General features: G+C 58.2%; 4 protein-coding genes across 10 annotated transcripts; 2 read left to right on the forward strand and 2 right to left on the reverse strand.

Annotated features, from left to right (window-relative positions):
* Positions 1–846: 846 nt before the first annotated feature.
* On the forward strand, positions 847–13,301 carry CARMIL2 (capping protein regulator and myosin 1 linker 2). 7 transcript variants are annotated; one of them, XM_037025318.2, is made up of 39 exons: positions 847–1,221; positions 1,476–1,570; positions 1,662–1,712; positions 1,956–2,018; positions 2,122–2,246; positions 2,380–2,471; positions 2,650–2,720; positions 2,836–2,909; positions 3,056–3,131; positions 3,211–3,299; positions 3,422–3,516; positions 3,592–3,678; positions 3,752–3,864; positions 4,176–4,253; positions 4,375–4,451; positions 4,542–4,646; positions 4,826–4,895; positions 5,028–5,109; positions 5,199–5,295; positions 5,377–5,434; positions 5,563–5,735; positions 5,914–6,076; positions 6,158–6,259; positions 7,274–7,402; positions 7,486–7,599; positions 7,769–7,929; positions 8,008–8,095; positions 8,319–8,471; positions 8,596–8,662; positions 9,107–9,342; positions 10,194–10,294; positions 10,377–10,740; positions 10,824–10,946; positions 11,788–11,824; positions 12,001–12,072; positions 12,175–12,396; positions 12,553–12,633; positions 12,974–13,051; positions 13,138–13,301. In XM_037025318.2, exons 1-39 carry the CDS (start codon positions 1,182–1,184, stop codon positions 13,248–13,250), a joined length of 4,215 nt encoding a protein of 1,404 aa, XP_036881213.1. In that variant the 5' UTR covers positions 847–1,181; the 3' UTR covers positions 13,251–13,301. The 7 variants fall into 7 exon arrangements, with proteins under 7 accessions (XP_036881213.1, XP_036881214.1, XP_036881215.1 ...); XM_037025319.2 differs by having other exon boundaries at positions 12,583–12,633; XM_037025320.1 differs by lacking the exon at positions 12,553–12,633.
* On the reverse strand, positions 13,259–16,240 carry ACD (ACD shelterin complex subunit and telomerase recruitment factor). The gene is made up of 12 exons (XM_017648376.3): positions 15,880–16,240; positions 15,661–15,797; positions 15,430–15,523; positions 15,266–15,342; positions 15,114–15,158; positions 14,968–15,002; positions 14,662–14,813; positions 14,487–14,583; positions 14,328–14,411; positions 13,761–14,134; positions 13,540–13,631; positions 13,259–13,459 (listed from the first exon to the last, which is right to left on the reverse strand). The coding sequence occupies exons 1-12, from the start codon at positions 15,976–15,978 to the stop codon at positions 13,381–13,383; spliced, it is 1,365 nt and encodes a 454-aa protein (XP_017503865.2). The 5' UTR covers positions 15,979–16,240; the 3' UTR covers positions 13,259–13,380.
* On the forward strand, positions 16,233–24,763 carry LOC108389900 (uncharacterized protein C16orf86). The gene is given in 7 exon segments (XM_073226349.1): positions 16,233–16,807; positions 17,181–17,403; positions 17,620–17,804; positions 22,678–22,883; positions 23,241–23,458; positions 23,550–23,765; positions 23,768–24,763. Coding segments are annotated over 7 exon segments (1,296 nt in total). The 5' UTR covers positions 16,233–16,744; the 3' UTR covers positions 23,953–24,763.
* ENKD1 (enkurin domain containing 1) lies at positions 18,686–22,548 on the reverse strand. The gene is made up of 8 exons (XM_017648379.3): positions 22,080–22,548; positions 21,747–21,846; positions 21,456–21,650; positions 20,692–20,864; positions 19,633–19,758; positions 19,372–19,535; positions 19,137–19,273; positions 18,686–19,061 (listed from the first exon to the last, which is right to left on the reverse strand). The coding sequence occupies exons 1-8, from the start codon at positions 22,449–22,451 to the stop codon at positions 18,901–18,903; spliced, it is 1,428 nt and encodes a 475-aa protein (XP_017503868.3). The 5' UTR covers positions 22,452–22,548; the 3' UTR covers positions 18,686–18,900.
* Positions 24,764–26,063: the final 1,300 nt, after the last annotated feature.

Genomic DNA, 26,063 nt, shown 5'->3' on the forward strand with positions numbered 1-26,063 from the left:
TACTCTGTCTCAGTGGGGGACCTCCACAAGAGATTTTTTTGGGGGGTGGGGTGACCAGATGACTGGGGGATGCCTTCGCTGTCTTCAAGTCCCAAGAGGAGGAGGGGTAGCTAGAGATATGAAAGAAACACAGGCTCAGCCCAGGATCTCTCACTTACTCTGAGTTATTTCACCTCTGCCGGCTCAGCTGTGGGCAGGGCAGAGGACTGTTGCTGATCTCATAAGTGGAGTTTAGATTTTAATGGAAGAGAAAATGTAATTCCCCCACTTTGCACACCCCAGAATCTAGGTCCTGGGGCTTTTATAGAGAGCCTGCTTCTGGCCAATAACCTTCTGATACTTCCCAGCCCTGGTGACACTAGCTTCCCTCTCCCCAAACTCCAGCTCCAGAATGCAGACACTGGAGAGGCCCCCCCGTGTACCAGGCCTTTGCTCCTGTGTCACTCAGCCCCTCCCTGAAGCCCTTGGGGCTTGGGCCTTAGCCAAAGGCTTCCCCACCTCCAACCTTGACCCAGCCTGAAACTGATGAAAGCTGAGGACACTCCACTGTAGAAAAGGGCGTCTGTGCCCATCTAGCATATTTTCAGCCCATTCAAATGTTGGTGGACTTCCCAGGGGATCATCCACTCCAGGTAAGAAGCAACAGCTAAGAAGCCGGTCCTCCCGGCTAGGCTCCGGGTGTTGGGAGAAATTTGACGTTCCTTGCTGAACAGTTGCTCCTTCTGTTGGGCCCCATGTCCCTCTCCCCAGCTGGGCCTTGCAAGGGACCAACAAGAATGGGCCGCAGGGATCCCCAGGCGGGTAGCGCCCCCTGGTGCTTACAGCAGGGACTGCGGTGCGGGGGTGAAAGTAGGGGTATAATAACCTCAAGAGGCAAGCAACAGGCCCGACCCTCTCGGCCACACCACTCCCTACCCCGTGTCCGCTCTGACGGAGGAGCTCCTGAGCAACCGGGAGGGCAGCTGGGACTCTGCCCGCCTCCTACCTCTCCCGACCCGCGGAGGCCCGGGCGGGGAGGAGCCGGGCCGGGGGCGCCCTGGCAGGAAGCAGCGCGTACCTTCCGCTGCAGAAGGAGCAGGTGGCTGCAGTGCGGGCCAGGGCCCCAGGTTTCCTGTGTGTGTGACCGCTAGTTAGTGTCTCTCGTCGGAGCTCCTTGGGACCCCGGCCACCCGTCCCAGCCCATGGCCCAGGCCCCCGACGGCATATCCTGTGAGCTTCGAGGTAAGCACAGGCCTTTCCTGCCTACTCGTCTGGGAGGAAGTGGCGTGACCCCAAAGAGAGGCCCACCCAGCACCCAGGGATGCCGGGCAGGCGGTTCTCTAGGCTTCTCCGCAAGGCTTGGTGCCCCCAGATCCACTCCACTCCTTCCTTGCCAGCCCATAGATGAACCCAAGCCCCTAGCCTGGTACAGATCATGGGCATGAGTTGACCTCCGTGGGAGGACCAAATTCACCTACCAGGCTGCCCTTCAACAGGAGAAATCATCAAGTTCCTGTGGCCCAAGGAGGCAGAGCTGCTGCTGAAAACCTGGCTACCAGAGCGGGAGGGTGCCGAGAGAGGTCATGTCCTGGTATGGCAGGGGCAGAGCCGGAGGGCCACTGGGGCCCAGCCAGAACAAGCCCCTTGCCCTGCACAGGGTGTCAGACACTCTCTCCCCCCAGGCACTGCTGCGATGGAGAGCCTATCTGCTCCACACCTGCCTCCCCCTAAGGGTGAGTGCCAGGGCCTGGCTGCCGCCGCCTCCCTTGCCCTCCAGGAGCTCCCTCGAGGAGGGCTGCATCAGCAGAGTTGTCTGCCTTGTCCTTGTGGGCTCTGCCCTTCGAACAGCAACGGGCTCCCAGCAGCAGGCAGGACTGGAGTCTAGGCAGGTCTGGCTCTCCAGACTGCACAAAGGCCTAGGATCCCTGAAGGGTGGGGCTCAGGCCTTGGTCCCCACTGATTCAGGCCCTTCACAGGTGGACTGCACGTTCAGCTACCTGGAGGTCCAGGCCATGGTGCTGCAGGAGACACCCCCTCAGGTGAGATGTTTAGTTCCCCCACCAAGGCCTACAGCCTAGCCTTCACCTCCCCCTCCACCCATCCCCACACATGGAGCCCAGTCCAGGAGCCTGCCCTCCCCAGGTCACCTTTGAGCTAGAGTCCCTGCCTGTCTTGGTCCTGGAGTTTCCTGGTGTGGCTGCTCTGGAACAGCTGGCCCAGCACATCGCTGCAGCCATCAAGAAGATCTTCCCTGGCTCGACCCTTGGGTGAGGCCCAGCGATTCCAGTGGGTTGGCAGGGAAGGCGGCAACAGGGGGTGCTCTGGATGACATGAGCAGGTTGCCTCCCATCCCAGGGGCTAGAAGTCCGTTGCCGTTTTCTCCTTTATCTCCCTCCCCAGGAAGCTATTCCGGAGGCCCACACCCCACTCCATGCTGGCTCGGCTGGAGAGAAGCAACCCCTCAGAGGCCACTGCACCCAGCAGACCCTGTGGTAAGGGCCAAAGCAGGGCCACACAAGGCTTCCAGCCTACCCAGCTCCTGTAGCACCAGAACCCTGAATTTGGGGGTCTCCCGAACTGAACAGAGTCAAGGCACAGCCACCAACCAGCTTGGGTCTGATCTTCCTTCATCTCTGATCTTTTGTCTTGCTCCCCTCCCTCACCCCCCAGGCGGCTTCTTAGAGACATATGAGGCTCTATGTGACTACAATGGCTTCCCTTTCCGAGAGGAGATCCAGTGGGTGAGGGTAGGGCCCTCTCTGGGGGCTCTGGAGATATTAGACCCCTTATGTGCATTCAGTCCCTCCCCACCCCTTGTGGCCCCAAGCCAGCTGGAGACACTTTTTTCCTGTCCAGGATGTGGACACCATCTACCATCGTCAGGGCTGCCGCCATTTCAGCCTAGGAGACTTCAGCCACCTGGGTAGTCGGTGTGTGGCCTTCCTCCGAGGACTGGGAAGGGAGGAAGATTACATCACCCACCTTCCTGGGCCTCAGCCTCTCCATGGAGTAGGATGTGTGCCTAGGATCTGGCTGGAGGGCCCTGAACTCTGCCCCTGCCCCTTCTCCCGCCCAGGGACCTGGCCTTGAGCGTGGCTGCCCTGTCCTACAATCTGTGGTTCCGGTGCCTCTCCTGTGTGGACATGAAGCTGGTGAGAGTGTAGGGGCAGGGAGGGACCAAAGGTGTGGGGGTGAGGGTGCAGCCCACTGAGCCCTCACTCTGGTTCTCAGAGCCTTGAGGTCTTGGAACAGATTCTACACATGATGAGTCAATCATCCCACTTGGAGGAACTGGTGCTAGAGACCTGTGGCCTGAGGGGGTAAAGGGGACAGAATAGGGCTTGGGGACAGGAGTCTGGGGGCTTGGGATTGGGAAGCTAGCCGCCTGGGGAGGAGTTGGGAATCTAGGGTCAGAGTTTCACGCCTGGGGTCTTGTTCCCAGAGACTTTGTCCGGCGACTGGCCCAGGCACTGGCAGTGCACTCAAGCTCTGCACTGAAAGAACTCAGCCTGGCGGGGAACCTGCTGGATGACCGAGGTATGGCTGAGCCTGGGGAACCCTGGGGGCTGCCATTGGAGGAGGTGAGATCCACATGGCCATCGCATCCCTCAGGCGTGGCAGCACTCTGCAGACACCTGGAGCATCGTCCTGGAGCCCTGAGGAAACTCAGCCTAGCGCAGACCGGGTTGACACCTCGAGGTAGGAAGGGACCAGAATGAGGTGGGGGAGGTGGGTCTGCCTTATTTTGAGCCACCCCCTTCTCCACCACCAGGGATGAGGGCTCTGGGGCGTGCACTGGCTTCCAACACCGCCTTTGACTCTGCCCTGACCCACCTGGACCTTTCAGGGAACCCCGGCGCACTGGGGGCCTCAGAGGACAGTGGGGTGAGTGGCTATCTTTAGTGGCTGTGATTAGAGTGCCTTCAGCCGTGGAGTGCTAGGAAGCTCTTGGTGAGAGCACTGGGGGCCTCAGAGGACAGTGGGGTGAGTGGCTATCTTTAGTGGCTGTGATTAGAGTGCCTTCAGCCGTGGAGTGCTAGGAAGCTCTTGGTGAGAGCACTGGGGGCCTCAGAGGACAGTGGGGTGAGTGGCTATCTTTAGTGGCTGTGATTAGAGTGCCTTCAGCTGTGGAGTGCTAGGAAGCTCTTGGTGAGGTGAACTCTGACCTCCTCCTCCCACCCCCATCCTCCCACCAGGGCCTCTATAGTTTCCTGAGCCGGCCTAATGTTCTGACGTTTCTGAATCTCGCAGGCACCGACATCGCCCTGGACACTGTGAGGGGGTGGTCCGTGGGGGGTTGATCAGTAGGGCTGGGTGGCTGAGGCCCGAGGGTAGACGGTCGGGGCTCGTGGGGACTCGGGGCTCACCAGGGGTAGCCCACACCTCCTCCCGCAGCTCTTCGCAGCTCTGTCTCGAGGCTGCTGCGCCGGCCTCACGCACCTTGACGCTTCGAGGAACGTCTTCTCCCGCACGTAAGGGAGGCGGGCCCGGGAGGAGCTGGGGGCGACTGTCGGGAGCCACTCCCGTGCCGGCAGCCCATTCCTCCGGCTCCACCACCCCAGGAAGTCCCGGGCTGCGCCCGCCGCGCTGCAACCCTTCCTCAGCCGCGCGGGGACGCTTCGGCACCTGAGCCTGGCTGGCTGCAAGCTGCCTCCCGAAGCTCTCAGGTTAGTGTCGCCGCCCACTGCCTAGTTCCTGCGTGCATGGCCACCCCCAGGCCAGGACCCCAGAGCCTCAGCACCCTTCTGCCGTGCCCACACCTCCTCTGCATCCCAGCCCTGCCTTCTTGGTATTCGTTCGCATCCCGGGGCCCCCTTTCCCAGCTCCCACCACCATCCCCTCCCAGGGCCATTTTGGAAGGCCTCGCACTCAACACGCACACAGGCGACCTGCATCTGGACCTGAGTGCTTGTGAGGTGAGCGCCCAGCCCCGAGACGTGAGCAGGGAGTGGGTCCACCCATTGGGAGTGGGGTGCGGGACTGTTGGACCCCGGATCCTCCCCACCTGTGGCCTGTTGGTCTGAGTATGCCCCACCTTCCACCTTCAGCTACGCTCAGCAGGCGCTCAGGTGATACAAGACTTAGTGTGTGACGCTGGTGCAGTGAGCTCTCTGGATCTGGCGGATAATGGTGAGGCCGCCCAGAAACCCATCCACCCAATTCCCACCCCACCGCTAACCCCGCAGCCTCGCCTTAACCGTGACCCGACATGCCCCCAGGCTTCGGCTCAGACATGGTGACTCTGGTCCTGGCCATTGGGAGGAGTCGGTCCCTGCGACATGTGTCTCTTGGAAGGAACTTCAACGTCCGGTGCAAGTAAGCCCCCATCCCACTCCTGGGCCTCCCAGACAGCACCCCACCACCCAAATCCCCCTCAACTTCGGCCCCTGCCCACAGGGAGACCCTGGACGACGTCCTGCACCGGATTGTCCAGCTCATGCAGGATGATGACTGTGTGAGTTCACAGGACCATGAGGGATCCTCAGGCAGTAGACCCCTGTGATTCATGCTCCCTCAGACCCTGTGACCTGTCCTTCTTGCTGACCCCGATTCCAACCACAAATGGCTTTCTCTTAACCCTAGCCCCTGCAGTCTCTGTCCGTGGCTGAGTCAAGGCTGAAGCTGGGTGCCAGCGTCCTGCTCCAGGCCCTGGGCACCAATCCTAACCTAACAGCGCTGGATATCAGCGGCAATGCCATGGGCGACACAGGCGCCAAGATGCTGGCCAAGGCACTTCGGGTCAACACGCGGCTCCGGTGGGCGGGGTCAAAGGGGTGGGACCGACGAGGGAGGAGGGCCTACTGGGCTAAGGGGCGGGGCTTAATGAGGCAGAGCAAATGAAGCAGACTGATGCGAGAGGGGAATGGACAAGGCCAGCATGTTGGGTGGGGCCTGGCGGAACTCCGCCCCCGACTGAAGCCCTGCCCGGCCCAGATCTGTGGTCTGGGACCGGAACCACACTTCTGCTCTTGGCCTACTGGACGTAGCACAGGCCCTGGAGCAGAATCGCAGTCTGAAGGCTATGCCTCTGCCACTGAACGACGTGGCTCAGGCACAGCGCAGCCGCCCGGAACTGACAACACGAGCAGTGAATCAGGTAGGGGGGCCCCCCTCTCCTTCCCTACGGGGCTCAGGGCCGTAACCCCGCCCCGCCCTTCTCAAAATCCCTTCTTCCCAGATCCAAGCCTGTCTGTTGAGGAACAACCGCGCAAACCACGCTTCTTCCGACAGCACCTCCTGCCCTCAGCCACTAAGTCTGGTCTCCAACCCCTCGGAGCAGGTCATTGTCCCCTTTCAAATAGAGGATGGGGAGAGCTGTGGCACCTGGGAGCCTCCATGAGTTTGACGGTCTGACTTTTGGGGGCCAAGGTGCCTGAATCCTGTCCCAGAGAAGTCCCTCTTCTTGGTCTACAGAGTAGACAACTGCTCCTGAAAGAGTTCCCATAACAACACCCCTAACAGCCTTTTTAAAGCATTTAAGTAGGCTCTCTTGTTAAAGATGGAGGTATTTAAAAATCCACCCTCAATTTCCCCCCACTGATTGTAGCCCTGTTTGTTACTTCCCATTCACAGGGCTCCTCTCACCTCTCCATTGACCTCTGTTGTGGCCAAACCCAGCAGCCCTTTTTATAGCTTCATCTCCCTCCACTATCTTGTCTTTGTGAGATTCCCACCCCTCCATTCCCAAATCCCACTTCTTTCCCAAGCTCCAGAGCCCAGGGCTTTTGACCCAGTCATCCACCTGGGCTCCCCATTCTATACATCTTCAAGTGATCTCATCACCTCCCACAAACACTTCTTTATACCCTGGAACCCAATCTCACATCCACCAACTGCTGCGGACAGATGTTTAGGCCAGATCTTTCCTGGCCACATTACAGCCCCTACACACCTCCTTGGTCCTGCCTCTGGACAGATTCTCAAAACACTCCACTCCTCATCCCCATCCCAGCTATCCCTTGCTCCCCCTGGTCCTTCCTCCATGGCTTCTCACTCCCATTTCTCCCACCCCTCAGTCTGTCCTCCAGGTGGATGGTGAACAGACTGGGCTTCTTTTCACCACAATTAACAACTGTCCTTCCTATTCTAGACATTTAGGAAGTATATATGAAGCCCTTACCATGAATCAAAGACACTGCTCTCCATCCTTGAGTAGATAGGGTTCCTAAGTAGCTGGCCTGATGGTATCACCTTTAGGACCTCTCCCGCCCTGTTGGAGACCCTAGGAAAGAGGCAGTCAGGGTCTTGGGGGCCAGGAGGGGCCAGGCTGGGACTGATACCTTATGCCCCCTAGGAAGTGAACGAACTATGTCAGTCGGTGCAGGATCATGTGGAGCTACTGGGCTGTGGGGCTGGGCCCCAGGGTGAAGCCGCTGTGCACCAAGCCGAGGATGCCATTCAAAATGCCAACTTCTCTCTCAGTGTGAGCACTCCCTCTTGCTCCTAGGACCCTTCCCCTCTTAGTCAGGTGTCAACTTGCAACTCCTTTTTCTCCTTGGTTTCCAGATTCTCCCCATTCTGTATGAGGCTGGAAACTCCCCAAGCCATCAATGGCAGCTGAGGCAGAAACTGGAGGGACTCCTGAGACAGGTGGGCGAGGTCTGCCATCAGGACATTCAGGTGAGATGGTACCCTTGCCCCAGCCACACTTCCATATGCATGCTTGACCCTCATCCCATGGCCCTGACTTTGACACCCCTTGAGTTAATGTTCTCTGGGGATTGGAGCCTCAAGGCAGTAGGTCTGGGCCCTAGTCACACCCTCATCTCATGCTCTGACTTTTGCCCAGGACTTCACTCAGGCCACATTGAACACAACAAGGAGCCTCTGCCCGCAGATGCTGCAGGGACCCAGGTGGAGGGAACAGCTAGAGGAGGTCCTTGTGGGTTCAAGGGGCCTCCCAGAGCTGCTCCCAGAGCACCTGCTGCAAGATGCCTTTACTAGGCTCAGGTAGGCTGGCTAGGTCTGGGCTGGGCTGGGCAGGGCTGGGCAGAGACAGACACTAAACTTGCTCTTTCTTGCCCTCAGGGACATGCGGCTGTCAGTCACAGGGACCTTGGCAGAGAGTATTGTGGCTCAGGCTCTGGCAGGGCTGAGTGCAGCCAGGGATCGGCTGGTGAGACGAAACTGTGTTATACACAACAAGCACACACTCACTCTCTCTGTCTCTCCCCCTTCCCCCTCCCTCTCCCTCACATCACACCTGGCCCCTGCCTTGTAGGGGTTCTGTAATGTCTTTTGGGGTCATGTAGCCCAGGGTTATTTTAGGGTTCCCTTAGCACTGATGAGACTATGGTTGAGGCCATACCTGCCCATCTTTGGAGTGCCTGGTATTGCAGGTGGAGAGTCTGGCTCAGCAGGCAACAGTGGCAGTGCCCCCTGCTATACCGGCACTGGCTGGAGAACATAGTCCTCTTGGGCCTGGGGAATTGGAAAGTCTTTTTTTCCCTGAGGAGGAGAAGGAAAAGGAAGAGGATGAACAGGAACAGAAGGTATGTGGTCCCATTCTAGGTCCCACTCCGGGCCTAGAACCCTAACATATTGCCATCTTGTTCTGGAGTGTGGAAGATGGGGAGGCAGCTCCCCTGCCCAGGCTGTGTGTGCCCTCCCCACCAGGGTGACAGTCCTCCACAGAAATGGCCTGAGTCCAGCCACCATCTTCACCTGGTCACTTCCACTCACAGTAAGTCAGGGCCTTAGGGGGAAGGGAGTTACCCAGGTTGGACTCCATTAGACCAGGGGACCTGGACACATTTATTCATTTAATCTGAGCCTGTCCCATACTTCCTGACCCTTGACTGTGCCAGAGCAGGACCAACATGCAGTCTGCAAGGTTGGGGTCGGCTGTGTGGCCAGTCAGCTCCGAGCGGACCTGAGCAGACCAAGTCCCGGACACTGTTTCCACTCGCCTCCCTCCCGCCCCTTTCTCTACCCCCAGGATGCGCATGCTTGGCTGTGGCGCGGAGCGCGCGCCGCTCGGGACCGCGCTCAGCACCACGGACAGCGGCGGGGAGGGGCGGGGGGCGGGCGGTGTAGCCAGCCCCTCCCCGCGCCCTGGGCGGGTCCCCCGCTGCCCTAGCGCCGCCACCTCCCTGGGCTCGGCGCTCTTCTGGTGCTCTCCCCTCAGGTGCTGCTGAGGGACCAGAGCCGGAGCCCGAGCTGGCGGCTCCGGGGGAAGATGCGGAGCCGCAGGCGGGGCCGTCCGCGCGCGGCTCTCCGAGCCCCGCCGCCCCCGGGCCCTTGGCAGGCCCTCTGCCTCGCATGGACCTGCCACCCGCTGGGCAGCCCCTGCGCCATCCCACCCGGGCCCGGCCGAGGCCGCGGCGCCAGCATCACCACCGCCCGCCGCCGGGGGGCCCCCAGGTGAGCACCTCCCCCACACTCCAGAGCTTGTGAAATTGGGGAGGGATCAAGGGTGACCCATTCGCCCCTCGGGGTTGGTGGTGGGCAGGGACGTGGGTTGTGAGAACCCAAGACCATCTGGTTATGCAGTGGTGTCCTGGCTTCTTGGTCACCCCCCATCCCCCCAGGCTATTCCCAAGCTGGATCATGCGTGTGGGTTTCACTAAGGGTGCGCCTGTTTATAGGACTACCTCAGGTTGGGAGTGTGTCCGTCTTATCTATCCTCCCTTCCCCAGGGTTACTGGAAGATGCTGGGTGTCCCGGCCGCAGGGACAATTATGCATATACTGCATGTCCTGCAGGTGTATACGTGGGGAGATGCATGTGTGGGCAGGGTACTGGCAGGGCAGTGGGCACAGGGCGGAAGGCGGGGAGGAGCCGGCTTGAGGCCCCCCAGAGGGTCTGACGCAGCAGCCAGCACCGCTGAGCCGGCAGCAGGCCAGGTGGGGTGGGGGTGGGGGCTGCTGCAGGAAATGGTTTGGAGCAGAGGGGGTGGCAAGTGAAAGCATATAATTCAGGGGGCACAGGGGTTCTAGCCTCCTGGTGACCAGGTCGTTCAGGTTGTGTAGGATACTCTGGGACAAGAACATTTGTGGGCTGCATGTGTGTCCAGGGCCAACTACTGGAGGGGGTATGTGAAATCAGCATCTCTGCCCACCAGTTGGACAGTGGGAGAGCTTATGTCAGTATCCCCCTAGGGTCACCCCAGCTCCCAGGTCCTGGAATTGTTCTGGCCAGCTGCTGGGCAAGGGAGGTGGGAAGAAGTCGTGGTTGCACTCAGGCCTGAGCATTGGGCCTCTGGTGTTTCCCAGGTGCCCCCAGCCCTGCCACAGGAAGGGAATGGACTCAGTGCCCGTGTGGATGAGGGTGTGGAGGAATTCTTCTCCAAAAGGCTGATCCAGCAGGATCATCTGTGAGTGATGGGCAGTTGCAGGGGGTGGCAGAGGGTGGGGTGCTCCATGGGCCTTCCCACTTACTGCTGGTTGTTCCCACAGCTGGGCACCTGAGGAGGACCCAGCCACCGATGGGGGTACCACCCCTGTCCCCCGTACACTGCGAAAGAAGCTGGGGACCCTCTTTGCCTTTAAGAAGCCTCGTTCAACACGGGGGCCACGGCCTGAACTAGAGACCAGCCCTGGGGCAGCTCCCCGCACTCGGAAAACCACACTTGGGGACCTGCTGCGGCCACCAGCCCGTCCTGGCCGTGGTGAGGAACCTGGTGGGGCTGAGGGGGGCACCAGCAGCCCTGACCCCACCCGCAGGAGCCGGCCTCGCTACACTCGGGAAAGCAAGGCCTACTCAATGATACTGCTGCCTGCTGAGGAGGAAGAGGCAATGTTGAGCACCAGGCCCGACAAGGTGAGGCCTGGTGATGGGGAGAGGGCTCTGCTGGAATTAAGGGCAGTGGGCTCCCTCCCCACTCGGGCCCTCTCTGTCCCCAGCGGCGGCCCCTGGAGCGGGGAGACACAGAGCTGGCCCCATCGTTTGAGCAGCGGGTACAAGTGATGCTACAGAGGATCGGTGTGAGCAGAGGCAGCGGGAGTACTGAAGGCAAAAGGAAGCCAGTGAGTTGGGAGGGACAGTTTGCAGTAAGGGTGCAGGTAACATGTGGCTTATGGCATGTCTGTGGGTCATATTTGTGGCCAGGAAGAGACTCATGACATCTAATTGTCAGTTCAATCCCCTGCCCCTCAAAATAGTCATCAAATTCAACCTTTCTTCCCTTTCTGTCTTGGCCCAGGCCACTGTCTCCTTAGAGCTGCGACAGCTCTTTTTCTGCAGATCTAACAGTAATCTGAACTTGTCACCTGAATTTGAAATACAAGTCCACCAGGGGCTTCCTCTTAGGACACTGCCTTAACTCCTAACCCTGCCTCAAGGCCCTGTGGGGTCTCAGTCCTGATCACTGCTTTCATCTTAACTGTTCTCCACCCTGGTTACAGCTCAGAGCCTCTCCTATTCACCCATGGGTTTTACCAGATTCCTCTTCATCTACATCTGCATTTTTTCTGTGCACCTGTCCTCTCTTCCATGGCCACACTACTAATGCCACCCTCTGGTCACAATCCCTAATAAGAATTACAACCATGTACATTTAATACATTTTCAGAAAAATAAGAAACACATATGAGGTGAAACTCAGCTTTAATTTAGAAATATTGAAGTATAAAAAGTGAGTCACAGAATTAAGAAAGCACATTATTTGTGTGTGTGTGTGTGTGTGTGTTGTGTTTGTTAACTGTCTACCACCCCAGACTGTGAGCTCTAAGAGGACCAAGGGTGGGTTTGCTACTTGCTCAGCCCATGATGAGCATTTAGTAGTGGTTATAAGCACAAGAATGAACAAAAGGACAAAGCTAGGGTGAGGGTGGGCAGACCTGAGCTTGACCTTCCTGTTTCTTACAGAGCAAGGATGGTGAGATCAAGAAGGCTGGCTCAGATGGTAAGCAGAACCCGGGACTAGGGCAGTACATTTTCAGGGAGGGGGATGTCCTTGTCCTTAAGATAGTCCAGGGCACTTGCCATCCTGGCGGCAGGGGCAGGGGAGGAGGAGAGGCCAGGTTTTTCTCCCCATCATCCCCAAGGTCTGGTGTCTGAGCCCCTAGCTCTGCCTTGCAGGTGACATTATGGACAGTTCCACAGAAGCCCCTCCCATCTCAATCAAGTCCCGCACCCACTCCGTATCTGCTGGTAAGCAAGAGCTGACGTGTGTGTTGAAGGAAAGACAGGAGGGGTTCAGCCCGCTGGTCAGGCTCACCTCCAGTATCTGCACTGACACCCTTTTCCCTGCAGACCCCTCGTGCAGACCTGGGCCAGGGGGCCAGGGGCCTGAGTCCACCACCTGGAAGACATTGGGACAGCAGCTGAATGCAGAGCTCAGGGGCCGTGGCTGGGGCCAACAGGATGGCCCAGGCCCCCCCTCCCCTTGTCCTAGCCCAAGCCCCAGAAAAACCAGCCCCTCTCCAGACAGCCTGGGCCTCCCAGAGGATCCTTGCTTGGGCCCCAGGAATGAAGGTAAGTAGGTACCCTAGTCCCCCCTAATTCTGGGCTGGGGACTGGAAAAGTCGTTGCTGGGAACTCAGCTCCTCTGGGGACCCTGAAGGTGGGAGGCAAGAGCTGGAGTGGGGGGCCGCTGTTGGGACCATACCCTGACACCCTGGCCTCCCCCAGATGGCCAGCTGAGGCTGAGGCCTCTCTCAGCAGGGCGACGAGCAGTGTCTGTGCATGAGGACCAGCTCCAGGCCCCTATTGGTGAGGGGAAACACCTCCACGTGTGCTTGAGTGAAGGAGGAGATGGGGGAGGGTGGGCTACAGGCCTCCCGGTATGGCTCTGGTCCTTGGAGGGACACACCAGTGGTGTGAGGGGTGGCAAAATCAGGGGGCCAGAAGGCCAGAAGCAAGGGTCTGACAAGCCCTTTCTCCACGTCCAGAAGAACCACGTCTGTCAGGCACGGGAGGATGCAGGGGCAGGGGAAGCTCATAAGGCAAGCGTGTGTACACATATGCACATGCTGGAGGTTGTTGGGGGGGGGGCACAGGGACAGGCAGCAAGACCTCAGCAACCCGCTCCAAGTCTTCCTGTGTCCCTCAGATCGGCCCCTGCGGCTGCAGCGCTCCCCTGTACTGAAGCGCAGGCCAAAGCTTGAGGCGCCCCCGTCTCCAAGCCTAGGTAAGTGAGGCTGGGGCCAGGAGGAAGGGTGGCAGGACTGCTCAGTCTAGTCCTGACCCTTCCTCTCTTTCCCTCTCCCTTCGCAGGATCTGGCCTTAGAGCTGAACCTCTGTCCCCACAGCCTACAGAGACCTCCAACCCTGAGTGGAGCCCACCCTCCCCAACCACAGACCAAAGAGGCAGCGGCCACAGCCCCTGACCTTCTCCTTTCCTGACGCATGAGATTATTTTATTAAAAAATTCAAAGGAAGCAGAGTGTGGAGCACTGTTTGTCCACCCACAGGCATGGACTTGTGTGCACACATCCTGTCATGTGTTTGCATAACCCCTCACACCTGGGTTAGCTCAGATTCTGGTTGTGGTTCCATCAGAAAGTACAAGGCCCAAGCCACAAGTTGAGGAGGGAGCCTGGGAAGAGAACCATGGCTGTAGGTCAGTGGAGACTGGGACTGGTGACCAAGAGAATAGGGACAGCCCCAGGTACTCACCTGGCAGCCTGGACCTGGGCACAGAGGGAGGTGCAGGGTGGCTCGTACTCATATTGGAAGGCGGAACCATCACGATGCCTCTTTGGAGGGTCCTAAAGGGGGTGTGATATCTGAAAAGGGCCAGCAAGGACCCCTAACTCCACCTAAGCCCCAGTCCTCTCCCAGTTCTACCCAAGGCCCACCCCCGATTCCACCTTCAAGATTTAACGGACTATGCTCACCCAGACAGGGCTGAACTCCAGGGCTCCCTTGATGGTTCTTGTCCTTCGAGAGCGCTGCCAGTTCTTGGGGTGCAACCCTAGCTCCTTGAACTCAAGGCTAGGTTTCTGGGCCCTGGTCACATGGGCCTGGTGTGGACTGGGGCCAGGGTCAAGGGGTGAAAGACTTGGGGTGCAGCTCAAGAGTGGGGAGTTGTGTACACAGCTAGGGTGTGGAGAACTGGAGGGCAGGGGACCAGGGGTTAAGCAGACAGCTGGTAGGGGCTGGGAGCTGCCCTGCTGCACTGGGTCTACAGCAGCCAAGGACAGGGCAGGCAGAAGGCTGACACTGGTACTGTTTTCCTCTGATGACATGTGGCTGGGTAAGGCAGGGCTTCCTGGGGAGGAGGGAGACTGCCTGTGGGCACAGCCCTCCCAGCTCAGATCAGCTGAGTGGCCCATGAGCTCAGGCAGGCCTGCAGGGACTGTTCACTCCCCACCTGGCTCTGTACCCTTTCCCAGCAGTCTGCACAGCCCGGGCACCTGACTGATAGACAGCAGTGAATGCCTGTGCCCTGAGCAACACCTTACCTGAGGAACTGGGTGAAGAAGAAGAAGAGATCAGGGTCAGTGATAGTTCCTGTAGAGCCGGGTCTGGTGGGGGCAACTCAAGGCCTGGGGGGTCATGGGAGGCTTATCAGCACTGTGGGCACTGGGCTTCCAGCTATTCCCTTCTCCAGTCCTTCTTACCCTGTGTCTTCTGACCTGGATGCAAAGAGCTCAGGATTCGCTGGTCATTCTCAGAGATATGAAGCCATAGGCTGGGGACAGTGTACACAACTTCTCCCTGTGGGACATGAATTCTCAGCCTAGCCTTCACCCAGCTCCTCACCCTGACATTTCTTAAGGGAAGCCCCACACTGACCATGGCCCTGTGGCATGAGGCAGCCCAGCGGGTGAGAGGGGATGCAGTGCAAGGGCCTGCCAGCATCAGACAGCTCTCAGCCAGGTGCACTAGTGCCCCCCAATGCTCCTGGTCCTCCTCTACTTCATCCAGAAGTTGAGACAGTGAAAGGCCTAGGGGACAGGGTACCAGGGGATGGGTCAAAGCTCCAAGAAGAGGAACGGAAGGGTGGGTGGGGAAGAGGGCTCATTAAGGAAGCAGGAGGGTGATGGCTGGGCAGGTCACTCTACAGGGAGTTAGGGTCACTGGGCCAACCCCTACAAGTACCTGTATTGGAGGAGGTGGACTCTGAAAGGTGCTCCCTATAGAAACAGAAGGGACAATCCTGAGGAACAATCCTGAGGCCTACCTGCATAGATTTGTCATGCCCTGACCGAGCCACACTTGGCCCCAGGGTCCAACCCCAGACTCACTCCAGGCATTCATGGAGCTTTTTCTGCACATCCGGATCCTGGTTGCTGGGAAAGAGGAGGATGGTTACTCGGGCCCAAGCCCTCCCATCCAAACCACCCAAAGGCAACACCATCCAGGCCTGTCTAGGGTGGAGGGTAGAGGTATCACTTACCAACCAATGACCCGTTCCCGAGGCTGCTCCGTGGGCAGCAAGCTGAAGCCGTCCACCTGGAGGAAGAACTCCGCCGGCTGGAGGGGTGAGATCAGAGACAGGTCTCAAGAGTTGTCACAAAAAGTCACACCCAGTAACCCGCCCAAGCCAGCCTCACCACTCACCGCGCCGCGCTCAGCAACTTGGACGCGGACTTCGCAGTCCTGCAGCAGGAGCAGCCGGCCTTCTGCTCCTCGGAAGCCGAATTCCTTCTCCTCCCTGAGGCGAGCGCGACCCTCACTGCCCAGCCCTCCTGAACACAGCCTCGCCCATCTGCAGGCCCGCCCACCTGGGACTCAAGCCCCGGGCTCTCCCGCCAGACTCGGCTCTCCCAGGCCTCGCGGCCTCTCTCTCACCAATCTGAGGCGTTCAGGGTCTCCCGAGTCACCAGGCATCGGACACTGTGGGTCCCGTCGGACACTAGCAGCGTAGTCCCGACGTCAGATGTGTCAGGGGCGCGGGACGGGCCCGGGGCCTCCGCCTCCTCCAGTACCTGACGGCGTCGACCAGCGTCAATCCCTACGCCCCAGGGCCCCGCCCTGGTCTCGGACCCTAGCGACGGATGGCAGACTCACCTCAAGCAGCTGCACCGCCCGCGGACTTGAGAGTGCCTCTGACCCCAGGATCAGCCTTCGAATCCAGGGCCGCAGGACCAAGCTCCCCGGCCCTGCCATTCCGCGGCAACACCAAGCGAAGCACCACCCACCTTAGTTTCCTGTGGTTGCCGCGATCCCGCCTCTCCTCGGAAGAGGAAGCGCCCGACAGAAGGTGGCTTGAAGTCGAGGCCCCGCCCGTGTGCGTGCCAGCGCGTGCGCACAAGCGCGCCCTGCTGGAAGTGTGTGCAGTCTCCAGTTGGGTAGACTGGGCGCTCTCCTGCTTGTGGTTATCCGGGCATTTTTTTCTAGCGTTTGGGCTATTCGCACCGGGCAGGAAGGGGCCCAGGACTGGCTCGGATGAAGAGGATGGAATCTGAGGCCTGAAACTGCGCCAACAGTAGTACGAGCAAGTTGGCTTGGAGCCACTTCAAAGCCGTGTGACCCTGACGGGTTCAGCAAATATTTAGTACGACTCAGTTTGTCTAAAAAAATGTGTCTTGTTAAGGCCAGTGGAAATAACGGCACACAGCACTCAATAAAAGTCACTTCCCTCCCTCTCCGCTCTATTTGGCGGAGCCTGTGCCTCAGACTCCAGGAACGCGCGGACAGTAGCGTAATGACGTAAGAGCACGCGGGGACATCTCCACCCCTGTCTCCGTTTCCTTGGAAACGTGGATTCAGCGTTCTACTCTCCGTCGCTGCCCTCTTGACGTCATGATCCGGATGGGAGGGCGGGGCAAATGCTACCGCCAGGGGCGGGGCGGCGCGAGCCGGCCGGCCGGGCTGTGCACCTGCATCCTGGCGGGTAGCCTGGGACACCGTCCCCGGCCCGCCCGGCCCAGCCATGGCCAGGCAACAGAGAACTCCGGCGCGCAGTCCTGACAGCATCGTCGAGGTGAAGAGCAAAGTAAGGGCCCCTCCGACCTCGGTCCTAGACTTTCCCAATTCCCTCATTCTTCCCTTTCTGGCTCCTTGGTCCCCACCACCTTTTTCTCTCCTCCATCCTCTACGTCCCCTTCTCCAGTATTTCTATTCGATTTCCGCCATCCATGCTCCTTCCTTCCACTGCTCGCCTCTGCAGCCCCTCTGTGGTCTGCGTACCTGGAGGGTGGGGACAAGACCTTGGACAGCGTCTCTTGTGCTGTAGCTTAGGTCTGGGCGCAAGGCTTCCTCGGCTGCCGCAGCCCTAGCTTCCCTACCCCTGCCATCTTCGGACCTATGGTGATAAAGGGCAGGGGTTCTGTCCTGACCCCCCCTCTCCTCCCACCCCTTGCCTCCAGTTTGACGCCGAGTTCCGACGCTTCGCGTTGCCCCGCGCTTCGGTGAGTGGCTTCCAAGAGTTCTCGCGGTTGCTGCGTGCCGTGCACCAGATCCCGGGCCTGGATGTGCTGCTTGGCTATACAGATGCCCACGGAGACCTACTGCCCCTCACTAACGATGACAGCCTGCATCGGGCCCTGGCCAGTGGGCCCCCGCCACTACGCCTGCTAGTGCAGAAGCGGGGTGAGGAGGATGGGGTACAGCGGGCAGCCCCTTGTGGGGTAGGGTAACAGGGCAGGTCTACAAAGGTTAGTCCATGCCCAGGGCACCTAGCCTTCACCCTCTACAGTCCCTGTCCTTGGCCTGACCTCCAGGTGGTAGGAAATAGCTACAGTGTCCCCTTCCCCTGTACAAGTGGGAGAGCAGGGTCTCTGATCTCAGCGCCCCCCTCTCCTGTAGCAGAAGCTGACTCCAGCGGCCTGGCCTTTGCCTCCAACTCTCTGCAGCGACGCAAGAAAGGGCTTCTACTTCGGCCAGTGGCACCCCTGCGTACCCGGCCACCCCTGCTAATCAGCCTGCCCCAAGATTTCCGCCAGGTTTCTTCAGTCATAGATGTGGACCTACTGCCTGAGACCCACCGAAGGGTACGGTTGCACAAGCATGGTTCTGACCGCCCCCTGGGTTTCTACATCCGAGATGGCATGAGCGTGCGTGTAGCTCCTCAGGGCCTGGAACGTGTTCCAGGCATCTTCATCTCCCGCCTGGTACGAGGGGGCCTGGCTGAGAGTACAGGGTTGCTAGCAGTCAGTGATGAGATCCTCGAGGTCAATGGCATTGAGGTGGCTGGGAAGACCTTGGACCAAGTGACAGACATGATGGTTGCCAACAGCCACAACCTCATTGTCACTGTTAAGCCAGCCAATCAGCGCAATAATGTGGTACGTGGGGCATCTGGGCGTCTGACAGGGCCTCCCTCTGCTGGGCCTGGACCTGTTGAGCCTGATAGTGATGATGACAGCAGTGATCTGGTCATGGAGAACCGCCAGCCTCCCTGTTCCAATGGGCTGTCTCAGGGGCATCCATGCTGGGACCTGCACCCAGGCCACCTACTCCCTGGTGCCCGTAGCTCTCTGCCTTCCCTGGATGATCAGGAGCAGGCCAGCTCTGGCTGGGGGAGTAGCATGAGAGGAGATGGTAGTGGCTTCAGCCTCTGACAGACAAGGATGAGAATGCAGCCCCTTGCCACTCAAGGCTGCTGGGACATGGCAGGGACTTCCCAGTGGAGGTTTTTAACTTGGTCACAGGGCCCTGGCGGTCTGGGGAACATTAAAGGTTTTCTACAAATGCAGTCATGGTCTTTCTGTGTCCCAGCTCTAGACACCTCCCTGATCCCACAATCTTGCCTTCTGCCCTAGACATGAGGCAGGAGTGATAAGGGCAGCAGAAAGACCTTCTGGCAGTTGAGCAGCAGGCGGGCCTCCACATTTGGCATTTCTAGGGTGAGAAAAGCTCTTATGGAAACAAATCCCACTATACAAAAGGTTTAATTTTGACAATGGAGTTAAGAGGCTGTGATGGCCCTTTCACAGCCACCAGTGGCTGGGCAGAGTGCTCTGGGGATACTGCTCACCCACTGCTCCTGTCTTCGGACTCCACTCTATCATGAGGCCAGACCCTGTCCTTTGCAGCCATGTGGTGATCCTCCATGAGGACCCTCACCACTACCCCCATAAAAAGGGCTCAGGCATCCATCTTCACGAAGACCTTGGGGCGGGAAAAGATCTTGATGGCCTCTTCTACTTGCATCAGCTTCTGGTCCAGCTCAGCACGGTGGCCCTGGGCCCTCAGTGAGTTGGCCCCAGCAGGCAGCAGCACCAGTTCACGCAGCAGTTGGCTCTGGCCTACAGGGGGCCCAGGAACAGTGAGTGCCGAGTAGGGGTGTGTGGTCCCCTGGGTCCCTCTTGCCCACTACTCACTCTGGAGCAGATTGTTCAGTGTCTCCAGCCTCTGGTTCTCAGGCATGCGAGTGTGGCCAGGTGGTACAGCAGGGTCTGGCTGGCCATGCTGGCGGGCCTCAGCCTCCCGCCGCCACAAATCCCTGCGCTCCAACAAGCTGCAGATGCATAGGCTCAGGGTGATGATCTCAGGGCAGATGTAGCTCCCACCCTCCATAGGCACCCCTCACCCTGGGTGTTGGACAGTGAGACCTACTAATGGGGCACATGGCCCTTCTGTGTGGCATTGTAGTGCTCCTGGGCTTGCTGTTTCTGCTCAAGCACCTGTGCCAGGACCTGCAGCGAACGGGAATGCCTCCGCGGGGCCCTCTTGGCATAGCGGGCATTGTGGCTAATGAAGTCCACACCTAGGCTTGGCCCCTGCAGGACATGGCAAGCGTGACAGGGCAGAGAGCACTGTGTTGTGCCCATGAAGTCCCCCCCAGGACCCTGCCCCAGCCCCTACATACCCTCTCACCTTAGCATTTGGACCTGGTAGGGTTAGCTGGGTATTGGACACACGGGGTGGTGGAAGCCCAGGGCCACAGCGGGAGTGTGCCCGTAGGAAGTGGGCAGGCTCTGTTCCAGAGGCAGGGCTGGGCTCCTGGGGGGTAGGGCATAGCAGAACGATCACTCAGGCTGAGGTCAGTGTCTCAAGCCATAAGACTTGAGCCTCTGACTCTCCTGCCTCAGGATCTTATCCCTAGGGCCTCCTCCCTCTTGAAGGGAGACTTCTCATCAGCATTGAAACACATGTATTTTTCCCATCTTTAAGAAAACAACAACAAATAGATCCACCCTCTCCTCAGTACTGGCTCCAGCTGCCGTTCTCTTTTTCTTTCCTTCCTAGCCAAGCTTCCTGGCTCTGTCCCCACCAAGGTCATTGATGGCTGGCCTCCAAACCTTCAAACCCAGGGTTACTTCCCTAGTCTTTGTCCTCAACCTGATCCTCAGTAACTCCTGGGTCTCACTTCTGAGATCCAGACCGACTTTCCATCTGCTTCCTGGACACACTCCCACCCCCTGGGAGTCCCACAAATGCTTCATCTTCATCATCCACATATGACCTTGTTTTCTTTTCTCTCAATCCTGCTTCTCCTTCTGAGGCCCCTGGACAAAGAAATGGTGCTACTATCTATCCTGCCCCTGCTCTTCCTACTGCCCTTAAATAAAGGTTGAAAAGTGGTTTATGTGACCTTTTATGATGTGGGTCCAGTTGACTTCTTAACCTAACCTAGTGCTCTTCTTCTGTCACAGTGAGTTGTCAGCAGCATCCCCACTGCCCACACACCCTCTGGTCTTAGGACTTTTATGTGTGAGGTTCTACATTCTATAGAATGTTCTCTTCCATTCTCCCCTAATTCATACTTGTCCCTCAGGATCACCCAGCTATCACCACTTCTGAGAAAGCCTCCAACCCCACCCTGCAGCAGAACCAGCTACCTCTTAGTCCCCTGTGATTTTTCCTCCTTCCCCATAATTCAGATTAGGGTATAATTGCCTGTTGGCCGACAAGATGGATCCCTGAGGCAAGTACCTGCAGCTGGGCCTTGACCCGGGACTCCACTTTGTCATACTTGGGTGAGCGCCAGAGAGCTTTCAGAGGCCTGGGCTGGCCCTTCTCCCGGGTGTGCTCCTGCTCGCGGAAGCGTCTCTGGATCTCCTTGATTCGCCTCAGGTTCTCCTTCTCATGGTCTTTAGGGTCCTTCCCTGGGGAGAAGATATTGTCAGGCTGTGCCCTACATACGCCCATGCACTTCAGCTCACACCAGTTTACACACAGGCCCACACCCTGCCTCCTGCACTAATATCTCCCTGACCTCTCCATCTAAGTTAGACCCCTGTACACATACTCCACCTCATCACCTTATTTCCTCCCAGACATAGTAATTTTCTTCTATCCCTGATTATTTCCTACATTTTTATTGTGCGGTATACCATTAATCATCTTGTATATCATATTTATCTCCTCACTTGTTTATTGTCTCTCACCTTGACTCGGTGATGGCCCATGCTTGTTTTCAACTTTGTTTTCCTATGGGACCTGGCACACAATAGGCACTCAACAGAGGATGTTTCACTGATGCATGAACTCATGAAGCCGAACTAGGGCTACCCAGAGGAATATCTCATTCAGCCTTCTTGTGTGAGGAGGCAGTGTATTTCCCCCTCCTTTCATAATTGGGGAAACTGATGCTCAGAGAGGTGAAGCCTGAACCCAGGTTGGGGATGAGGAGCAGTCGTTTTTGATCTCAGCTTTTTACTTTATAATCACCCCTGCCCCTTCTGCCAGCAACTTACTCTTGGGAGAGGCCCCTGAACCTAGGCAGATGCCCTCGAGTTGCAGCAGAACGCCCCCGACGCTGCGCCGGCCCCGCTCCAGGATCTCTCGGGCTCCGGGACGGATGCGGGGACCGCGGGGAGGGGTGGTGTCTAGGTCCAGGTCAGAGGTCAGCAGGTCCAGTTTCAGCGCGTTTCCCTCAAGACGCCCTTGGGCTGAGGAGCCGGACGGGGCAGAGTGTGGGGCTCAGTGGTGGACCGGAACCCGACCCTCGCTCGGGCCTCGCCCCGCCGCGGCGGCCCCCAACTCACCCGAGGCCGGCCGCCGGTAGTAATCAGGGCAAAGCGTAGGGTCTGGGGGGATGGGCCCCGAGATGCGAGACGGGCCCTCGCACATGCTGCAGTCGCCGCCCTGCAACGGTGCACCAACGCCTGCCGGGTTGCCTGTCTCTTGTCCCGGACCCCGTTTCTCAGCCTGGTGCTTCTTCCTTGGTCCGGGACCCGGATCCTGACCCCGGCCGTGCCTACCATTCCCGGCCGCGCCCCGCCTCAAGACCCCGATTAGCGATCGCCACTTGGCTCCTAGCCACTTCCCTGCACCGTTCAGGACGTTTCCCCCCGCAACACCCGGACGGGGGAACTCACCCTAGTTAGTTTTGCCGCCTGCTGCTGCAACCCGACGGGTTTGCCGTTGCTATGCAACCAGTTTCCGTCCCTGAGGTCAGGGACTAATGCCCCCTGACGCGAAGCCTTCTGGGTCTTGTAGTTCCAGCTGAAGGGGAGCCAGAGAGATGGCCAGTCGTCCTTCCCACCCCCTCCCTCGCCTCCTGGCGGGTCTCTTGGGGAAACGCTGGGTCCACCAGCCCTGCTCCTCGGGCCCACTTCCCCAAGCAACCGTTGAGGATGCGCTGACCCCACGTAGCCATGGCCTCTGCTGGGACAGAGGGGCGGCCAGGGTCCCAGGGCAGAGGATAGCTGTGGAGAAGGCACAGCTGGCAGAGGCCCAGGTGGCCACATTCAGAGCACTGAAGTGACCATTAGGCTGTCTAGCCTTCAGACACAGCACTCTAGAAGGCCAGACTGTGCGAGGATCCCGACTGCCAGGACAGTCTTCAAAGGCCGGGAGGGGCATAGGCTGGTGCCCTACATCTGCATTTGGTATCTAATATCGAGTGTCTTAATGGCTGTTCCCTGTTATTTTTTGCCTGGCTGTGGTGACAGGTCACCTATGTGTCACCTCTAGTGTCCAGTGATGGAAGACCAGTGGCCGGTGCCAGCCCATGAGGCCTGCCAAGGTGAAGACAAGTGTCCAACAGAACCAATCTCAGAGCCAGAGCTCCAGGAAGAACGACTCAAGCTGGAGGAAGAGAGGTTCAAGCAAGAGGAGGCACTAGAAGAGAGAGTCTCCACTGTGAGGCCCAGTCATGGTTCAAAGAGGAAGCTGGTCAGGTGAGGGAGCTTGCAGAGGGAAGGAGCTGCAGGGCCGGGGAGGGAGTCTCACACCCTAGGAAGATTCCTAAATCCTGCTCTCCTGCAGGGTGCACCCTTATCCCTTGCCACCACCATCACCCCTCACCCCTTCTGTCCCTCAAGAGCCCTGGAGTAGAAGCATCCAGAGGGAGAGTCTCAAGGCCATGTAGGGGACACCTCACATCAGCTCATGGCCCTTAGCCAACCAGGGACCTCAGTGATTAGGGAAGGGCCAAGAATCTGAGCTCTGGGTGGTGAGCAGGCAGGGTTTGTCCTTAGACTCACAGCACAGGAGCCAAGGCTGGAGGCTGGCTCCTCAGGCCTCCTGTCCCCCAGCCTACCAGGACCTACCCACCAAGCCCATCCTAGGGCTGAAGCCGAGCTGCCACAGGGGCTGCCACTGCACAGGGAGGAGCCAGAGGGTAGCCAGAGTGAGCCTTCACCAACTGCCAAACAGCACAAGAAAGCCAAAAAGCGCAGGAGTCTGGGGGCCCCAGTGCTCCCAGCTATGGCCGGCACAGTGTCTGCACCCTCAGAGACCTTGCGGCAAGAGAGTGAGTGGCAGCCCCTGGGCCTTTCCTTTTTCCCCTGCCTGCTGGGCCCAGCTCAGTGCTCCAGCCACTGCCCTGTCCTGGGTCCTTGCAGGAAAGGCACAGCGCCTGCGACCCCTGTATCAGTACATCAACTATTGCAATCCTGAGCTGAACCAGGCAGGGGAGGGGGACAGGGAAGCTGAAGCTGTGGTGCAGACTGAGTTGGAGTTGGCTCCGGAGGAGGCAGGCGTGGAGCAACTGCAGGCCTTGCCCCCTATGGCAGGTGAGCTGGGGTCAGGCCTCATTTTGCCCCACTCCAATACATTCATGCCCCGACCTGTGCTCTGGTTCCCTTGGGATGGGAAGCTAGAGAGGAGCCTGGGGGTCTGCCCAATTTAGGGGTCAGCAGCTACCTCAAGGCTGAGGTGGGTAAGTCAACCCAGGTGGACATTGGTAAGATGCTGAGTGCCTGTGCTGCCCCATTTTTACCCCCACTCTCTCCTCAGAACAAGTGACTGTTCCCTCCACACTGGTGGCTCACCTTCTCTCAAGCCTGAACCACAGCAGCAGTCTATGAGCCTAGGCCCCCAGGTAGAGGAGGCAGTTGGGTGACTGTCCCAACTTGGGACCTTGGACTTGATGAAAATAAACATTTTTCTTTTGCTTAATCACTTTGTGATTCTCCAAGTAAGACTCAAAGGGGGAGAGACTGGGAAGAAGGGTGCAGGGTTTGAAGCCTGACCATCATCTGAATCACCCAGGAACGTGACAATAGAGATTCCTGCATCCTGCCCCAAGCCTAATCAGAGCCTGAACAGGCGGCGCCAGGGTCTGTGCATGCAGAGGCTCCTCAGATGAACCCTAAGGGCAGACAGGTAACAGTGCAGATTGAGAGGGAAGTGCTAAGGAGAATCTTGGGGCAGAGAAAGGAAAGGGACTGTCAGATCATGGGAAACAGGTGCTTGGCCTTGTTCCCTTTCTTCCAGGGAAGAACCCTGAATTTGGTCTGACCTCAAGGGGACCAACAGTTGGGAGCCCCTCTGAGTTGGTAAAGTTCATTTGCCTGTCCCAGAGTGGCAGCGTTGGAATACTCTCCACTTATTGCCAGACCACAGCTGGACCAGACTAGGCCTCAAGAGTGGCCCCTGGTGACAGAACCTTCAGTGCCTTTTCCTGGCAGGCAGAAGGTGGTTGTGAGGTGAACGTTCTCCCAGTATCCCTGTGGCCAAGCAACCAGATGACCGTTGCTTCTTACCCCCAGGGCTCTCTGGGAAGAGACCACCAATTTTGGAAACCCTCATATCCTGCTGCCTCCTCATCCACTTGCATTTCCCTCAGACACCTTAAACACCAATTATTCCAAATTCAATGAATAATTTCTCCTCCATCCAACCTGCTTCCTTCTGTATGTCATCTACTTGATTGTTCAAGTCAAAATCCTGGAGGTCACCCCCAAGCCCCATTTCTCTGCTTGTTGTTCTTTGCTGGGTGACTCCTACAAGCTAATCAGGCATCAAGGCTGGTGACTCTACCCTCAGACTGAGAACCTCTTGGACCCTGTGTCAGGACCCTTGCCTGGGACACTGCCATCTCCAGGTGAGAGCTCATTAGTCTCCCTACCTGTGACCCCTTGCCCCAGTGATCCTGTTATACATGCACTGAAACCCTACACAGTGTTGCTCCTTCTTTAGCACCCTGCTTCTCTTGGCCCAGCTGCCTCAACACTTTTCAGTGACTTCCTGAAATTTCCTGACCAGCCACACCTTTTCCTACCTTCACTATCCACACTTTGGGCTCCCTGCCTAAAATGCTTTTATTCTCTCACCCTTCCACCTGGCTAGTGTGCACTTGTACCCTTGAAAACTCAGGGCACCTTGCTTCCTGCTGAGCCAGGCAGCACCAATGTTGCCCTGCACTGTAGCATCTCCACACTGCTGTCATTGTGGGCTAGAACTGTCTTCAGGACTACATCGTGAACTCTCCAAGGGCACGTGTCATTTCATCACAACCACGTAGCCGAGGACCCCCATAAGGCACTAGGATGGGGAACTGAGGAAGCTGCAGAGAGGGGCAGGTCAGATTCTGAAAGGCTGAGGCCATCTAAAGTCCAGGACCATGTGGGGGCCCCGGGAATAATGGCCTGGAAAGACCACTGGAAGGGATGGGGTGGGCGGGCACAAATGGAAGCAGCAGGAAGAAAATGGGCACTGTCCTAGGCCTCCTCTAGGAGTCACTTGGATGCTCATGAGCCTAGATTTGGTTCAGGGTTGGAAAGTAAACAACAGGTATTTTCGAAGTTCTCTCCTGGTTGCTGTTACAGAGGAAAAGCTAATTGCATGTTCATTAGCTTGGAAAAACTACTTGCTTTGACCTGTGGACGTTCCTGAGATTTGAAAAACACATCCTGGAAGGTGATGCTGCCCTCCTCCAGGTGGGGGCGCTGCAGGACAAGCCTGGAACCAGTTGCAGGCTCAGCCCTCTGGGGACCAGACCCTGCTGGTTTCCTGGACTACAAGCAAATGGGCCACTTCAAGGTACATCTCTCCACGATAAACCCAAGAGATATATGAGGGTAAAGGTGTGTGAGGACCATGGACGTAGGCTCTGGGGAGTGCCAACAGAGGAC

Source organism: Manis javanica, chromosome 17 (genome assembly GCF_040802235.1).
Source record: "Manis javanica isolate MJ-LG chromosome 17, MJ_LKY, whole genome shotgun sequence".
In the NCBI taxonomy this organism is placed as follows: Eukaryota; Metazoa; Chordata; class Mammalia; order Pholidota; family Manidae; genus Manis; species Manis javanica.

Excerpts from the sequence above, each read along its gene's own strand:
- CARMIL2 (XM_037025318.2), top strand. The coding sequence starts at position 1,182 with ATGGCCCAGGCCCCCGACGGCATATCCTGTGAGCTTCGAG. Across the intron at positions 7,403-7,485 it reads ATGCCAACTTCTCTCTCAGT|ATTCTCCCCATTCTGTATGA; the intron begins GTGAGCACTCCC and ends CTTGGTTTCCAG. Across the intron at positions 10,295-10,376 it reads CTGATCCAGCAGGATCATCT|CTGGGCACCTGAGGAGGACC; the intron begins GTGAGTGATGGG and ends TTGTTCCCACAG.
- ACD (XM_017648376.3), bottom strand. The coding sequence starts at position 15,978 with ATGGCAGGGCCGGGGAGCTTGGTCCTGCGGCCCTGGATTCGAAGGCTG. Across the intron at positions 15,003-15,113 it reads AAGCTCCATGAATGCCTGGA|GGAGCACCTTTCAGAGTCCA; the intron begins GTGAGTCTGGGG and ends CTGTTTCTATAG. Across the intron at positions 13,632-13,760 it reads TGGAGTTCAGCCCTGTCTGG|GACCCTCCAAAGAGGCATCG; the intron begins GTGAGCATAGTC and ends CACCCCCTTTAG.
- ENKD1 (XM_017648379.3), bottom strand. The coding sequence starts at position 22,451 with ATGTGGCCACCTGGGCCTCTGCCAGCTGTGCCTTCTCCACAGCTATCC. Across the intron at positions 21,847-22,079 it reads AGGCGGCAAAACTAACTAGG|GGCGGCGACTGCAGCATGTG; the intron begins GTGAGTTCCCCC and ends GCACCGTTGCAG. Across the intron at positions 19,062-19,136 it reads ACTGAACAATCTGCTCCAGA|GCCAGAGCCAACTGCTGCGT; the intron begins GTGAGTAGTGGG and ends GGCCCCCTGTAG.